At 38.8% G+C, this 18,786-nt stretch overlaps 1 protein-coding gene across 1 annotated transcript; it reads right to left on the reverse strand.

Moving 5' to 3' along the window:
• Window positions 1-3,973: 3,973 nt before the first annotated feature.
• On the reverse strand, window positions 3,974-14,866 carry LOC137258746 (acetylcholine receptor subunit alpha-type acr-16-like). Its single transcript, XM_067796435.1, has 6 exons — window positions 14,782-14,866; window positions 12,805-12,947; window positions 12,136-12,180; window positions 11,231-11,340; window positions 4,884-5,422; window positions 3,974-4,344 (listed from the first exon to the last, which is right to left on the reverse strand). The coding sequence occupies exons 1-6, from the start codon at window positions 14,864-14,866 to the stop codon at window positions 3,974-3,976; spliced, it is 1,293 nt and encodes a 430-aa protein (XP_067652536.1).
• Window positions 14,867-18,786: the final 3,920 nt, after the last annotated feature.

An 18,786-nucleotide genomic window follows, 5' to 3' on the forward strand; every position in this document is an offset into this window, starting at 1 on the left:
AAAATCTGAATACAGGGGTTGCGTTTCTTTTTTGAGAGAGTTTATATGTACCACCGAATCCGTGTCAATACTTTACTGTGATATCGCATATTATCAGAATTCCAAAGAGACTTACCGTTATAAAGGTGCATAAGTAGAATCATACCCGTGAAAGTAGCTGGTGCCACCAGACCTGGAAAATGGTTCTCGAATGCCATTTTGTCGTCAGAGTATCTGAGTGATTTAGCATCTAGTCTAAACTTCATGCATGCAGGTGTGTGCACTAATGAGGGGATATTTTTACCTGATTCAACTGACATTATCGATTCATAGAATAAACGCCATCTAATTAGTATTTGAACATTGCGAATCATCCACGCATCATACACGCATTTGAACACTATTTGTCAACGCCTAGAGACTAGAGACGTAATGATCACCAATGATCTTATGTCATCACAGTCTCGTGTTGACACAAGGATTGTAATGGGCCGAACAATTCTGACCTTTGATCTGGTGGACAGCTACATTTTGTCGTCTAAACTTTGCTAGGTGTTATACTCGAGAGATGACTTGAGAATTCTCTAATGGAAAGTTGAAACCATCCCCGTCGTCATACAGTCTCATATGGCGAAATGTTGCAGAATTTTAAAGCACAAGCATTTAGAGTTATGTCCATTGGTCTCTTTCGCTTTCTCGTGACGTTGACGGCGTAATATGGCACGTAGACGAATCACCCGCCCAAACGGCGAAGAAGTGAGTTCTTACTCTTGATGATGTGGAGTGATTTTTCTCCCTACAACGTATTACGAAAATTACGAACAATCACAGGTTTCATAGTTTGTGATCTTGGCCAAAACAAGTCTAAAATCTAAGTATGAATTTTTCAAATCATATGGCCGGGAGGCATCAGGCTGAAATGTCTGAAAACAAAGACGCTGTCATTTCTGTTCAGTACAGAGCCAGAATATTTTCATTTCAGATTTTAATACCTTTGGTTCACAGAGTATGATGCCATTATATCATTTATAAATTAGTGCTATCGGAAAGGAAAGTTAGGACTTTGTATATCTAGGTCACGGTACCGCTTTACAAACTGGTGTAAGTAGATTTTTGTAATCTTTCGGCATTTTCCAACACTGCACGCTCGAGATCTATTTGTTAGAGGGGCGCCTATTTGGTTGAAATCCTGTTTCGCTGGATTCTACAATACTGTTATTCAGTTATAACCTGTGTCATGAATTTGAATCAAACTATCATTTCGTTTATGACATGACTTCAAATCATTTAACTTCATACAGTTTCAGTGATCTTGCCAGTTTCCAACTCCCGCGTTACTCAAGATCTTCCTCGGAGACCCCTTACTGGGAGGAAGGATTTTGCCTGGTACATGTCACTCCCGTAACCTCCTACTCCTGTAAGGTACACTGTGGCGGGTGGCCGGGGAAGTTTGATGACGTAAAACGATGGAATGAATTGTGTCGTATGTATCCTCTGGAAAGCAGCTTTCTTACAAGCTTGAAACTACAGCTTAGGGAGCACAGAGCCGACAGTGAGAAGTGATTCGAAAATACCAATTAGGCTTCAAACAGATGATGCTGAATTCGAGATGTTCGCTGGCAAACGGCGAAACCCACAAAATAACAGTCAAAAACTGTGACCTCAATCAGGCGTAGATCTGACATTGATCGCATTCTAGGCGTAGGATGGGACTTTCGGATTCTTAACGAAGCCGGTGACAGCATTAAGTCGCAAACCGTGCGGTTTTACATTATAACACTAAAACCCATAAAGAATTTCATACTGTTTCCAGATCATGTGGAACCAAATTTCATAACCAAACCACAAGGCGTGGGTGTTTATATTTGTAAATGTTGCCGGGAACAAAAGGATCTTCCTACATTCGTAGTTTTCTTTGTAAAGTACCGGCATCAGAGATACCGGTCTGTTTTAAGCATGCGTTTCATGCTGTGTTCATATTGAGGCTAGAGTCTTGAGATAACATAATGGTTCTGTCTTGAGGAGGAGATTTTATTCATGGATGACATACCTTGGTAGTTTTTGTTTGTGAAGTATCTGAGATACAGGTCAGTTTTAAGCACGCGTTTCACAAATAGTAGTTTGTTTTCTTTGGACAAAATATTTGTAAGTTGCAATGATAAAAAAACCGAACGGCAGCTATCATCCCCTTCACAAACGAGTTTTATTCACCTGTCGTCCCCACGAAGAAGTTCAATTTTTAATCGGTGATAGCAGAATGGAGATAAACACACGGTATTGGGAAATTCGATAAATAGTAGACCGAATTGATAGTCTCTAAATTTCTTTTGATGCCGAACGCGTAGTGTGAGGTTCGGCTGATTAATCTAGAGACTATCAGTAGGATGTAATATTCATTTAAATTTCAAAGACAGTACCTTTATGTCCAAAATAGCGTCGTATTGTACTTTGTGGGTTACACGAATACGTTTCAGAATGTACATAGAGATTACTAAACGTGTGTCTTTGAGATACCACTTTTTCTTACGAGTTGTTGTTTATTTTCTCATCGTGGTTGCGCAATGATACACAATGCAATATTTGTGAATGAGTGACGTCACATGGCTTCCTAATCACTACTCATCTCCACAAAAATGTTGCTTCCATATCTACGCGTCATCAAGGCGACAATGATAATGTAAACTATAAAAAAATCATACATAAGAAAAAATGCACACCTGGACCCTTGCTAACGTTCCATGCTGTACATTGTTTTTGGTTCTGAGTGTCATAGGGAATTACATTGAAATCACATAGTAGCTCGGAGCTGGAAAGTGGATCTCTATCGAAAGAATCATCATGCTTATCAGTGAAAAATGTTATCTTCGTCAATTTAGAAGAAGAAACCACGAGGGAAATCCATCTCACAATGGACAGTCACTAGAGAAATCGTATCAGATGCATGACACCTGTGGCATCTCTCCAGTGAATGTACCAATGCTGCACAGTTTGAATATTCGAAGAGAATATCGCCCTTTATCTCTAATAATTATTATTATTGTTCGAGCCATTTGAATTCATGACAAGAGGCAAACGATTCAATAAAACGAATCATAAAAAACTAGATTTGTGTTATATGTATTCTCATGGAGTAGCCAATCACAGGATTAGAAATCGACCTTACACGTATGTGTGACAACAGTGTTCTCACATGGGTTTCACTTCCCGGGTGTTTAAAAAAATGGCGATAATCAAACCTATAATCTGTGGTAATCGCGTTCAATATTAAGTGTTCCATGGATTTCGGAATCATTACGTGGCAGAGTACTGCATTATAAAGCAGTGTTCATTGTTCTTGGTTTGTTATTGAATTAAGGAATACGATAAGTAAGGCATTCTCTAGAACTGCATATATTAATCAGGCACAGTCAAATACAACACGTAACAGGATGTACATGGAGATAATCGTACACGTTTTACAATGTAGGCTGACCAGTAGTTAATGATGGGCACATTTAACCCTGTATTTTGAACCTAGTTCTAGCAACATGGTGGCTTGTAAGTAATTCCGCATGTTTTTGCTACTGAAAAAGACCGATCCATGTTGGAAGTAATGCTTTAAAGGGACTTTAGTGTTTGCTTTCAATTTGAAATTACCGTCGTTGGATGAAAAGGTAAACAAGGTCTCTATGCTTTGATTTTCAACGAATTAGAATGCAGCGGGGGTCCCATTTCATAGTAGAATCTTTAGACATTAAACGGTACCATTAAAACAGTAAGAGTGATCGATTTACAAGCAGAAACCCTGTAAGTTTCAAAGCTAGAACAGAAATTAGGTCCATATAATATGTGGATACAATGGTGAACATATTTTGTTTCTGCACTATTCAATGACTCATATTACAAATGTACAAACATTTCACGAAACAGACTAAATACGAATAACACATCATCACACAGAGTTCAATTCACATGTAACTACTGTCACCTCTACTAAGGGAAATCACCATTATTTTCAACAGCATGTGAATAGAATGAAGAAAAGTACCGACACTAATATAGCAAGAAACGTAAAGCATACGAAGCAGATCTTGTCAAGTCGACGAGCAAGCAGGATCCATTTATCATTTCTAAGTCCATTGTTTTCGGACTGTTCTTTAATGTTTTTACTTGTTGAAGACAACTCCAGCTTCGAAGAATGATTTCTGCAACTCTCCCCAGTTTGTAGATCGTATGTATCTTCTCGTGATAGGTTAATCGTTCTTGAATCTTTGAACATTGGAACTGTGACTTCAAAGTCTGGGGCTAATTTATGAATGCATATGATAATCCCATTGGCAACCACTATCAGCATACTTACTATTGTCTGTAGGGAGGCATACATCACTGAAACAAAACGCACATGTGTAGATTATATGACAAAACGGAATGAGCACTCAATAAATCAAACCTACACTCGAGATCTGATAAGATCAGTCAATCTCGAAATGAAATTGAATGAAATTTGAATCCTCATGATCACATTATTATGTTTGATTATACCATGCGTGCAAACAGATCACATTTATTTATGTAACCATTAAACCAAACTTAGGAAGCACATGAGATCTGTGACCAAGAAGTAAGTCAGTAATTTTGTAAACGTTTAGCTGAAAACATATGAAACATATAATTTTGCAACCCCCAAATCTTGAATGGTGAACAGAAACAAAAAATGTCTTGGTGACGTAACGTACCTATCACAGAGATGGTAACAAGGTCATCCATGAGGACCAACAGCCTTTCATTTCAATCCAATTCAGTACCCATACAATTACAGGTGATGCACTCCGACATTTAATAAACAAAATTGTGGTACAATGTATGCATACATACAAGAAATAGTAGTTCAAGAAACTGGAAAACCTCTTATGGACGAACCGTACCTATCAAAGAGACTGTATCTGACAACTTAGGCATCGCATCACTTATGGACCCAATGAAGACCAAGTAGGACAAGACCACGGTGATTGACAGAGTTATCTTCTCCCCACTCTCCACAGGTACAAGGAAGCTAACTGGACCGAGTAATGGAAAACTTGTCACTGGTAACACCATGACCATCCAGTAGAACGCTGGTCGTCTGTTGAGCACAAGACTGTAACTTATTGCCACCAATGCATCTTCAGCAAATTCCACATGGATGTGTTTGCAATGGACCGTGGACTCACCGATGGTGAACTCTCCATGTGGCAGAAAAGTTGTCATGTCGATCCCATTGAGACGACTGGTAGTGTTCAAGAATCTGCTTGTTGTCATCCAGGGAATAAATATAAACGAACAGGTCTGGGAGTCGAAGGGGTACTTCCTGATGTCAATTTTGCAGCTTGTTTCACTAACAATTCCTGGTTCCCAAGTGACTAAGCCGCTACTTTCTATATGAACGAGAGTATCTTGTGCTCCTGGGCCTATTGTGTGAGAAACGCTATGTCTGAAGGAAAAACGCTAAATATTAGGTCGTACATATGTGAAACTGGGCAACAGAGATACTGAAGGTCTAGATGACACTAAGCTTGGAGACTGAGTCAGTGAGTGAGTTAATATTTAACGTCACATCGGCAATATCTCAGCCATATCGTGAGGAGAACATTTACTACTGAAATGAGATATATGTCTATTATAAAACCTGTCAACGAAGGACAATAAAACAACTAGAATATCACAGAGTAGAATATAAAACTAGTAACTATACCTAAAACAATCTCTCTATAGAGGACAATACAATCTGAAAATGGGCTATAGATTGCTAACAACTGAAGGAAGATCACCATACTAGGGACCATGGGGACTTATAGTTCCTTTGCTACCTGCATGGACCCTAGCTTGATTTACATCATTCCCTCAGCCGTCAGCAATTCGGGAAATCTAGCCATTCAGTAAAAGGACACTTACTCTACGATTAAAAACAAGGAAAGTTTGAATTTACTTTGAATTTTTGTGGACTTACGTACCCTATCAGGAGTATAATAGTTTTACGGCACTTCAACCCCCTTTGAGGATACAGCCACTAATCAGCACAGTTACGAATTTAATCTTCCAATAATAAAGTATTTATCTATTTATAATTCATTTAGTTGATCTAATGTTTTAAAAATGCAATGACTAAATGAGAACTGATATTAGTAAAAAGGTCCTTCATACTACGTGATTTAAAATAGGTATCCCTTGTGATGGAATATTCAACGCAATCAAGCAAGTCATGCTTGACCGTGATTCTTTCATCACAAGGGATATAAAATGGAGGATCCTCACCTTTGAAAAGGTATTTATGCGTATATCTGGTGTGACCAATACGGCATCGTCTCATAATGACCTCTTGAAATCTGGACTGAAAACCCAAGTACGAATAACCAATATAGGGTTTTATTTCATGTAATTTATTGATGCTTACCTGGGTGTCCCACTTCTTCTGCATCAGATCACGGATATAAGACCTAACGTTAGCTTTATAACCAGTGTATGGAATAAGAATTGGTGTCACGGGTTTCTTGAGTACTGCCTTGGCTGCAAGATCAGCCATTGCGTTACCGGAAATGCCTATATGGCTTGGCAACCGAAGACGATGTCGTATTGGCCAGTAGCAAGGTTATTACACAGTTCAATAATTTATATTAAAAGTGGATGTTTACAAGATATATATTTTTAATAGCCTGAAGGCAAGAAAGAGAGTCGGAATATATTATATACTGTTTATGTTTAGGGTGTCTTTCAATATATTTAAGAGCCGTTAATATGGCGTGTGCTTCAGCTGTGAAAATAGAGCTGTGATCCGGTAATCGGGAAGAGATTGTTTCGGGAAGAGATCCAGCCTTGAATCCATCCGTCCGTGAAAAAGGATTTATATGTATTGTATCTACTTTTTAATTGATTAAATTCTTGTATATATTGTCAACTTGTGGCTTCACCAACTGCCAAGGAGGAGAAGAAAGCAAACGGGAAGGAGCTATATTTTCTAGCTTAATGCCAGCAGCAGAAAGGAAAGGTTTCACTCTTATGCCAAGAGGCGGAGCAAGAGAAGACTTCTTGTGATACAAATCCTCATACAAAGGATTAAAGACACAGTTATATGCAGGGTTTGATTTGCTGGAACACAATTTTGTTACATACTGTAAGGTTAATTTTATACGGCGTTGATTAAGAGATGGTTCATCTGCCTGGACATAGAGGCTGTCGACAGGTGATGTTCGAAAAGAGCCAAGGCAAAGTCTTGGTGGTGAACAGAATCTAAAAGTTTTAGGTTGCTTTTGCAGTCTCCACCATATATAATGGAGCCATAATCAAGTTTTGAACGGATCAGTGATCGATACAGGTGTAGGAGGGTTGCTTGATCCCCTCCCGACTTAGCATGTGGAACAACTTTCAACAAGTCAAGTGCCTTCAGGCATTTAGTTTTGAGGGAATTGATATATGGTAAAAACGCTAAATGTGAGTCAAACATTAAACCTAAGAACTTGGCCTCCTTTACAACTTTGATGGAATTTTCATTGAGAAACAGTTCAGGGTCTTTATGCGGTTTATATTTTCTACAAAAAAAGTATACAAATAGTCTTGGTTTTGGAAAATGTAAAGCCGTTTTCAAGACACCATTTATTTATTTATTTAAACACAACTGCAGTTGTCTTTTATTTATGAGAGCATTCTTAACAAAGGATTCTAATCGTACCAAATGATCAATGGTACTACGATTTTTCCTAAAGCCACATTGAATATCTGTTGTAAGTTTATTGGTTTCAAGATACCAAGTTAATCGATTATTTTTCCATTCGCTCCATAGTTTTACTCACACAACTCGTTAAAGAGATTGGTCTGTAATTAGATGAATCAGTATGATCTCGGCCAGGTTTTGGAATCGGGACGACAATGGCATTACGCAAGGAAGATGGGAAATTCCCTGAAGTCCATATCGAATAAAAAATATTTAAGAGTGTTTCCAAATATGATTCCGGTAAATGTTTCAAGAGTTGATAGTGTATGTTATCGGCTCCTACTGCTGTATCATGAGCTTGCTCATGGGCAGTGTGGAGCTCATGTAATGAGAATAATTCATTGTAGTCCTCACCATTGTCTGAGGTAAAAATATTTTTCTTCTTTTTCTGTTGTTTCTGATATTTTTGGAAGTCCGGGACGTAAATAGACGGGGAAGAATGTTTGGAGAGAGTGTCACCAAGCTTGTTGGCAATGTCCTGTTTATCACTTAAGTAATTGTCACCATCCCGCAGATGATGGACAATAGATTTGGAACCTTTGCCTTCTATTCGTTGAATCATGTTCCACACCTTTGAAATAGGTGTGCATGAATTAATTTTAAAAATATAGTTCCTCCAAGACTGACGCTTATTCTGCTTAAACGTGCGTCGAGCCTTGGCATGTACATTTTTTACTTTATCTAAATTATGAACTGTAGGGTGGCGGCAAAAATACTTTTCTGCTTTCTTCCTACTCTTTCTGGCCTGTTTACAGTCATTAGTAAACCATGGTTTACGAATATGTCGAATTACAGAGGATTTGGGTATCGTTTGGTCAGCAATGGCATTGATTATATCGGAATACAATTGTATAGGATCTTCGCTGATCATCGGAATACAATTGTATAGGATCTTCGCTGTTTACAAATGCGTCATGCTTTAAGTTTTCAATACACATGGCCTCAAATGATGACCAGTCAGCACTGGCAAAATTCCTTCTGGATGAAGGTGGATCATCACGAGGGTTAATTGTTTTAAGAATGGTGGGGAAGTGGTCACTCCCACAAAGGACATCATGAACCATCCATTCAAATTTATTATATACGTTGGGATCAGAGAATGACAGATCCAGGGAAGAATATGCTCCCGTAGCTGGATGTAAATAAGTGGCTGAATCATCGTTAAATATACACCGGTTATTATCTGAAATAAAGTCTTCAAGAATTTTACCTTTGCTATTAGTATGGACACTTCCCCATAGCCGTTAAGATCACCCATGATGAGACATGCCTTCGGAAGCTGATCGTACAGATTTTGAAGATCTAGCAGTTCAATATTGAGGGAGGAATATACAAGCTGCACAGTGTCAGAGCAATGTGCAGTGTCAGACGAATAGCAACAGTTTGAAGATCCGTGTTTAGGGTAACGGGGCTGTGAATGACACTCCGATGCACCAGCTTTAGTGCCTGGAGGAGAGAAGGAATCATAATCGCTAAATCGTCTTGAGGTGAAGGTATCAGTATTTTAAAGATATGTCTCTTGAAGACATAATGCTGACGAATGAGTAGTTGTATTTCGTTGAAGCTATTCTTTAATCCTCTGCAATTCCATTGAATTATATCAGACAACTGAGTAATGGTGGCTCAACTGGAGATCTCGTTCGTGAATGGGAGAAAGAGGACAATGTGACCTCCATGTCGAGCGGTCCAAAGGGGTTCTCTTTTCTCTTTTCTTTTTAATTTTTTTCCTTTCGGTTTTCAGGAATTAACTGAGGCTTGCTGTTTGTTGACAGTTTTAGACAGTGTCTCAGGCTTTCACATTTCAATCTCATCATAGAATTTTCCTTTTGCCACACAGAACAGTATTTTGATGAAGCGCCATGTGGACCATAGCAGCTTGCACATTTCAACACCTTGTCACAATCTCTGTTGTCGTGGCTCACACTGCAACGATGACATATCACAGAACCACGACATGAATTTGATCCATGACCGAACTTCTGGCACTTATAGCACCGGAGTGGACTGGGGACATACACGTCCACTGCGATATTAAAGTATCCTGCTTTAATGGATTGAGGTATGGATGAGCGAGAAACTGTCAAGAGATATGTGTTAGTTTTTACGATGATGCCTTCTTTCTTGACGGTGAAACGTTTTACACCTATCACACCCTGATCTGCGAGCTCTGCTGCAATGTCCTCTTCTGAGATGTCCGACAGACAACGCGACCTGTCATGGATGATGCGTCTGTGTGCGGACAAAGTCACCTCAATATTGGCAAATGTTGTGACAGATAACAAATTAATAGATTGCTGTCTCCGAGCACATTCAACCAGAAGTGAACCACTGCGGAGACCGGTGACATTCTTAATTTCACCACACATCCCTGATACGGCCTTAGAAATGGCGAAAGGGTTTAATTTTATCGGGAGAAAGACAACAGCCACAACTGCAAGGAAACAAGGAAACGAGGCCAGGCGTTGGAGTAATAGTTTTTGAAGATTCGTCAACTGTTTCATAACGCCTCTTCTTTTCATTTCTAGATGAACCAGATAGTTGTTGTGACATGGAGAAAGGAGTGTTCAGCACCCGTGCTCCCCACCCACCACGGAGTGTCTACAAGGACGATGTCCATATGCACCGGATCTCCAAGATGCTGACACCAGGGATACACGGGTGTTATACTCCAGAGAATATGACATGAATAGATGTATTTATCTACCAATTTAATGTCAGACTGGTTCGGCCCTAGACAAGAAATCGGAGACATGCATTATTCAGAGGTCAACATCTCCAGATTGGCCCATGAGCCACTGTCTTCTGGCATAGGACTCTAGGCAAATTGATAAATAAATACTCTGTACACTGAAAATCCCAACAATACAAAATGTGCAAATTCAAAAACTATGCACAGGGCTTGGCGTGACCAGCCGATTGATAGAACCGGGCCAGTTCTACCACCCGTCTAGGTGAAGTCGGGCCAAAGTGGTGTGTTGAGCAACAGGAACATGGTTCCACCCCCCGTTTCCCTTGCTCCGCCAACACAGGGCCGCAACCCCCGGCAAACGGGTTGGTGGACCAAATATCCCCCCGGGTCCACGACGAGGGTGAACGGCGCTTGACGTTACTCAGCACCCACAACGAGGAGGTGGCCGTCACGGGTGCATTGGAGACTGAACTCCTATCAAAATGTTACATACATGTATGCCCTTTGTCCATTGGTGACAAGTGTTTTGTGTAAACGTACTGCTTCTTGTGGTCTCGATATAGCGGAAGACAGCGTCCTGCTTTAATACTTTCACCCCCTCACTCACCCTACTCAACATCATGTGCAGGTTTGGAAATAAGTATTGACTATAATATGATTTCTGTAAGCCGTGCTTGCATTTTTGTGTTTCCATCCCTGATGGCAGGGCACGTTGGTCATATTATCAGTATCTGGTTCAGACTGTATTATTGCAAATCGACTATAACATTGGAATGTTACCTTTTAAGTGGTCTTCAGTATTAGTGCGACAGGTTCAATGATTAGTGTTTAATACGTACGCATTGTCGACGATGTAGTCGGGCCGCCATATGTGCGTCTGCGGCACAGTGATGAAGTCCAGTCCTCCATGCTCACTGGCGTTCCATGATAGGATTCTGTCATACCAACGCTAAAAAAACAAACAAGGTAACAAACAAACAAGGAAAGAAACAAACGAAATAATGGAAAGAATTTATTCAACATATTTACAAAATTTTCAGAAGCTTCAATTAACCAGAAGAGAGCAAATTTTGAGTGTTTCAGTCAGAAACCTATTTGAAAAAACATATGTATGTAAATGAGTACTTTATGATTATATATGAAGTATACGCCACAAACGATTAATTATTAATATTTAATATGTCTCTGCATGCGATGTGATTTGTAGGTATTTTCATTTCTTATCGGTATGTACTACAACTAATACTCTTTTGAAACCTTTGAATCCATACAAATTTTGTTGCTAAAATATGATCATTTGAAGGCTTTTAAATGCAGTCATCGAGCAATCCACGGCCGTTGAACCCCAACACTAGTATTAATTTGCTTTGTAGCCTGCTTTGGGAGATTCCATCGGTAAATATATATTTTATTACCGTGTTCCAGTATGCCAGATGCGGTCCAGTATTATATATAATGCCATTCCAACCGAGGATCATTGACATGTGGCTTTGGTTGGATACATTTCCGCAATCCTGATCTTGAAGTGAACACCCTAGTGCACTGCTTATCCAAGATCCATAATGGCACTGATCCTCATCTGCATGTTTGTTGTATACTGCACTTCAATATGGTGACAGCATATAATGAGTATATTTGGCTTGAACGTACGATGTTCAAGGTGGCAAGTGTAAGAGGAATCAAGTTATTCTTGTAAAACTACTGAAAACAATGTTTATGTTGCAAAATAAAACAGTTAACTTACCAAGGACAGCACGCCGTACCATTTCAGTTTTTGAATCTTCAGATCCTACATTTGAAAATTTAGCTAGATATTACACGTACACGCATATGCTCACAGACACACACGTGACAAACGTACACATCTACAGGCATCTATCTATCTATCTATCTATCTATCTATCTATCTATCTATCTATCTAGAGGAACTGAAGTAAGGGATCACATGAAAGCACAAGTTTTCCTTTAAATCTTCCAGATTGAGAGATACAAAACAAGTCTAGAAACCTGAGAATATAAGTAAACGAACACTTGTACTTTCATGTGATCCCATAGCTTTTCCCTCAGTATGCACCCTACCCCCACCCTCGCGCACACACACACGCACGCACGCACGCACGAAAGGACGACTGTCTGAAGATCTTTGGTCCTTTAGTGGCAACTGGAATTTTATATTGACAATCGGACTTTAAAGAATGTGACGATGGCAATTCAGGTGTCTGATATTATTTATCCATGTTGTGATGAAAGTTGGTAAGACATTCAGCTGTATATATTCTGTATAAAACGAAGATTTTAGAAATTTGTAAGAAATAGTTTTACCAATAGCTTAACTCTTTATTCGTGACGCCAAGATCACACACACACACAGTTGCCAGTTTGATGGTTTTCATTCTCAAGTAGCCGTACTTACCAGATATGCGATAGTGATAAGCGCGAACCTCATATCTACCGTTACCGCTTCTGATTGGTTGTGAACAGGGCGAATGTAAACATCGTATCCATTGAAGATTTCTTCCTTCAACTGCTTGACGTCCTCCAGGGTAACGGCTCCGACTGATGCAGAGGTTGAACAAGAGTGTCTATTTATTAGTGTACCGATTCAACAACATGGTATTGTTCTATAAAATGCATTCAGTAACTTATCAAAAACAATTCCCGAAGATGCTTTAGGTTCTGGTAAACGCAGAATGTCAAAATATGAGTCAGATATGATAAAAGTATCTTCATGCACAACGTTATCCTTGGACGACACTAACTCTACAGATCGGCGCCAGTGCATGTGAAAGTGTGTGCGTTGTTCTCAAATACGCAGTCGAAGGATGCTCGAGGCATCATCTGAATTTTATGCATTTGTTTCAAATGAGAATTTAAATCGGACATTATTAATGACCAAGAATTGTTACACAAAAAGAAGGCTTGAGGCAATTTACATTTCCAGGAGAACACTTTTTTCGAATTATCTGCCTTGATGAAGTGATGAACGATAAACCTAAAACTATTTCAAGAACCGTCTCAAGACATTCCAACTTAACACACTACATGTCTATGACAAACATAATCTCGGTCAATCGCTCAGTTCAAATGTATCTATTTCTTCGAAATAACCAAAGTAAGTACTAGAAGATGGTCCCGACAACAATGCGCCCATATATCTCGTCTTTGTCGAAACGAGGCTCTAAACAGGATAATGTCCCTGAATTGTTATGCTATTAGAACTGTTCCACCTCAGGCAACCCACATTTTTCCATGAGACCACTGGACCAACGTGTCCTCAAAGATAACATTCCTTACTTTACCATAAACGTTATAGACAATGCTTAAACGTGATCACGATACAAGGGTCGGTCAAAAAGTAATCGGCCTAAGTATACTCTCGATCTCCAATGTTTCCATGAAAGAGTCCATGTTAGTTTGAAAGAATCATTAGCAAAGCCATATCCAAAATTCACATGTAGGTAAAGTGGTTAACGAGATATTAGTCACCAGAACACACTGGAGTGATATATTTCTGAAACAGCTGCAGAAAATGAAAAACGATCTATCAGTTAGTATCTCTTGGATAATGGCATAAACTCATATAATATCATATAAAATATGATCATTATAGTATTGGATGAATTCCCGTAATTATCAACAGTTAAATGACACCTCCAGTGTGTCCAGAAATGTAAGCTGGCCCTCTTTACAACATATAGAGAGCTGACACTTGTGTGAAAATTCAGTATTTAGTTTGAACCCTTGACATTATGTATGAATAAACTATAGCACTTAAAATAAGTTATGTCCTAATGATTACGTCATTTGAAAGAGGTGGGGAGGATCTCTAAAACAAACTGTTTCAGTGAACATGAAGTAGGTAGTCTCTTTAACAAGCGAGTGTAGCAGTTGTTTGAACCCTTGACATCATGTATGGATAAATGAACTTCAGATTGCAGCTTCAATTCATGGACATTAATATCTAAGTTTGATTCTAGTGGACTTTTACCTATAGAAAACATATAAAATGTCCCTTGCATATTTTGTTACTTTAGTTTGTGATGCAATTTTTGCAGAATTTGCATTTTTTGGTGGTACCAAGATAAAAAAAAAGGTAAAAAATTGGTATCGCCATGCTGTAACGTCCAAACAACAATCATAAATCTGGAAAGAAATGAGTCTGGTCTTGCTTTTAGTTGAATCTGTGTGCAGATGTGTAGATGAACTGAACTCAGGTGAGTTGCATATGTACGTTGTAAAAAAGCCCTAATCACAGCACTGTCTTACAAATCTCTCGTTGCAATGAATCATAGACCGTTGTCGCATTTTCCCAGCATTTGCATCAATGAAAATAAATCATGATGAGAGTGACCATAGTAAAGCATGTCCGAGTAATTCCACTTAACCAGACCTTCCGTCTCCTGTTGAAATATGTCAAAAGAATACTTGACGCGGAAATCGCGGCCACAGTTCATGTATCGGCGATGTTGTGCCATTTTGTACGAAATATACAAAAACAGGACGAGAATACAACAGTCCAACCAACCGTTGATAACAGCATTTCAAACGGCAACATATATGAAGGTGTGTAGTTCAGATTGTTTAGTTAGTGACAACCGAGAGTTAGTTGCTTTGACTGGCTTTTTAAGCAGTAGTCCAAGAATTTTCCGGCTACATCCTGACATATGGCAGGTACCCAACAACCCGTGACGTCATCCACATTAGCATAAAAAAGGGGAGGTTACTCCTGAAATGAGTCTGGAACACCCATGCGCTTAACATTACATATATGTTGAACCCACATTAAGAGATCCAGCACACCAAAGTTAGTTACAGATGTAAAGTAATTGTTTTTTAAAATATGCCCGAACTTTGTTTCTGTTCCCGTTCGCAACGTATATAGCTCAACTACTCATTACTTATACTCATATTAATATCTCACACTCATTCCTGTATCCAATAGATAGAAACACGTTACAAATTTCTAGGAACACACGTCTGAGGTATTTGTAATGCCGGTGTAACGTTACCAGAAACAATGTATTATTGAAATTCAGTTTATGGGAAGATATGAGTGAGTGAGTTAATATTAAAAATCGCAGTATATGTAACAGCAGCACATGTCCCTCATATCATGGCAGAAATGTGCTCTATCTATCGGAATATTAAGTTAATCGCTCGAACATCATTGTATATTAATAATTCTATATGACACATGTACCACCGTATCCTTGTCAATACCTTACTGTGATATCATATATGATCAGAATTCCAAAGAGACTTACCGTTATAAAGGTGCATAAGTAGAATCATACACGTGAGAGTAGTTGGTGCCACTGGACCTGGAAAATGGTTCCCGAATGCCATTCTTTCGTCAAAGTGTCGGAGTGATTCAGTATCTAGTCTAAACTTCACGCGTGCTGGTGTGTGTACTAATTAGGGGATATTTTTACTGGATTCAACTGACATTATCGATTCACAGGATAAAAGACATCTAATTAGTATTTGAACATTGCGAGTCATTCACGCATCTTACACGCATTTGAACATTATTTGCCAACGCCTAGAGACTAAAGACGTAATGATCACCAATGATATGTATGTCATCACAGTCTCGTGTTGACACAAGGAGGACAATTCGTAATTTTGTAAGCAATTAGTGTTGAGTCTGTGCAATGAAATGAAATTCTAGTATGTATATATATTTTATATGAATGTAGAATATAGACACCAAAGTAGGTCCAGTCGCGTTTCTAAGTGGTGAAGCACATTTCGCTGAAGTAAACATGAGACAAATCAGTAATAACCATAATGTTTTCACGGATAGGAATTACAGCATAACGGCATAAAGATGGTTTCCTGTCTGAAAAGGATTTCGTAACAATAGGTGATGGCAATAACTTAACATACTGCTATGTTATAAACCCCTTTCATCTTCTCCAACAGCAGTCTCAACTGTAGGCAATTAACCTTTAACTATATGATCTGAAAGTAGTATTTTTCTAAGAATATTTCGTTTTTGGTGAAGCAAAATGCTATCAGTAATGACGGCAATAGGAACTAGGAACTGTGCTGTTTAATATCTTGATAAAAAGAGTAGGAGACAATTGAACATAGACAGTCATGAACCATTTACTACAAATGTAGGACCTGACGAAATAGTGACGAACAAAGCTCTTTTACAACCCCTCACTCCCTTTCTGTTATGTCTTGATTCATTGATACACAGAAGACGGTGGTTCATGGACCAACGTGGTGATGCGCACCTCCGATTACTCTTTGTCCTCAACTGATTGTCATGGGCCGAACAATTCTGACCTTTGATCTGGTGGACAGCTACATCTTTTCGTTTAAACTTTGCTAGGTGTTATACTCGAGAGATGACTTGAGAATTCTCTAATGGAAAGTTGAAACCATCCCCGTCATCATAAAGTCTCATATGGTGAAAGTTTGCAGAATTTTAAAGCACAAGCATTTAGAGTTATGTCCCTGAGTCTCTTTCGCTTTCTCGTGACGTTGACGGCGTAATATGGCACGTAGACGAATTACCCGCCCAAACGGCGAAGAAGTGAGTTTTTATTCGTGACGATGTGGAGTGAATTTTCTCCCTACAGCGCATTACGGAAATTACAAACAATGACAGGTTTCATAGTTTGTGATCTGGGCCAAAACAAGTCTAAAATCTAAGTATGAATTTTTCAAATCATATGGCCGGGAGGCATCAGGTTGAAATGTCTCAAAACAAAGACGCTGTCATTTCTGTTCAGTACGGAGCCAGAATATTTTCATTTTAGATTTTAATATGGTTCACAGAGTATGATGCCATTATATAATTTATAAATTAGTGCTATCGGAAAGGAAAGTTAGGACTTTGTAAATCTAGGTCACGGTACCGCTTTACAAACTGGTGTAAGTTGACATTTGTAATCTTTCGGCATTTTGCAACACTGCACGCTCTAGATCTACTAACTTCAATTTGTTAGAGGGGCGCCTATTTGATTGAAATCCTGTTTCGCTGGATTCTACAATACTGTTATTCAGTTATAACCTGTGTCATGAATTTAAATCAAACTATCATTTCGTTTATGACAGGACTTCAAATCATTTAACTTGATACAGTTTCAGTGATCTTGCCAGTTTCCAACTCCCGCGTTACTCAAGATCTTCCTCGGAGATCCCTTATGGGAGGAAGGATTTTACCCGGTACATTGGTAGTGTCTAAATTTCTTTTGATGCCGAACGCGTAGTGTGAGGTTCGGCTGATTAATCTAGAGAGTGTCAGTTGGATGTAATATTCATTTAAATTTGAAAGACAGTACGTTTATGTGTGTCTTTGAGATAATACTTGTCTTACGAGTTGTTGTTTATTTTCTCATTGTGGTTGCGCAATAATACACAATGCAAAGTTCGTGAATGAGTGACGTCACATGGCTTCCTAATCACTACTCATCCCCAAAGTGATTCTCCACACAAAAAGTTTCTTCCATATCTACGCGTCACCAAGGCGATAATGATAATGTAAAGTATAAAAAATCATACATAAGAAAAAAGTACACTCCTGACCCTTGCTAACGTTCCAAGCTGTACACTGGTTTTAGTTCTGAGTGTCACAGGGAAATTTGATAACATTGAAGTGACATAATATCCCGGAGCTGGAAAGTGGATCTCTGTCGAAAGAATCATCATGCTTATCAGTGAAAAATGTTATCTTCGTCAATTTAGAAGAAGAAACGAAGAAGGAAATCGACCTCAGAATGGACAGTCACTAAAGAAATCGTATCAGATGCATGACACCTGTGGTATCTCTCTAGTGAAAGTACCAATGCTGCACAGTTTGAATATCCGAAGACAACATCGACCTTTATCTGTAATTGTTCGAGCCATTTGAATTCATGACTAGAGGCAAAAGATTCAATAAAACGGGTTATGAAATAACTAGATTTGTGTTATGTATTCTTATTGTGTGTTATTGTATAAATATCAGTTTATGTTCCAATTAGGCAAAATAACAGGTAAGAGTTAAGGTGTCAAACCCGAGTAAAGGGTTTCTGTTCGATTGAAGTAATTTAATGAAACAATGAATTTTATTAAGGAAAGTAGTCTGTCGTAACCTGACCCTAGGGCATCTCCATGGAGTAGCCAATCACGGGATTAGAAATCGACCTCACACATATGTGTGATAACAGTGTTCTCACACGGGTTTCACATCCCCGGGTGTTTAAGAAAGTGAGATAATCAAACTGTATCTGTGGTAATTGCGTTCAGTATTAAGTGTTCCATGGATTTCGGAATCATTATGTGGCAGAGTACTGCATTATAAAGCTGTGTTAATTGTTTTTGGTTCGTTATTGAATAAAGGAATACGGTCAGTAAGGTAGCCTCTAGAACTGCATATATTAATCTGGCACAGTCAACT

This window comes from Haliotis asinina, chromosome 12 (assembly GCF_037392515.1).
Source record: "Haliotis asinina isolate JCU_RB_2024 chromosome 12, JCU_Hal_asi_v2, whole genome shotgun sequence".
Lineage (NCBI taxonomy): Eukaryota > Metazoa > Mollusca > Gastropoda > Lepetellida > Haliotidae > Haliotis > Haliotis asinina.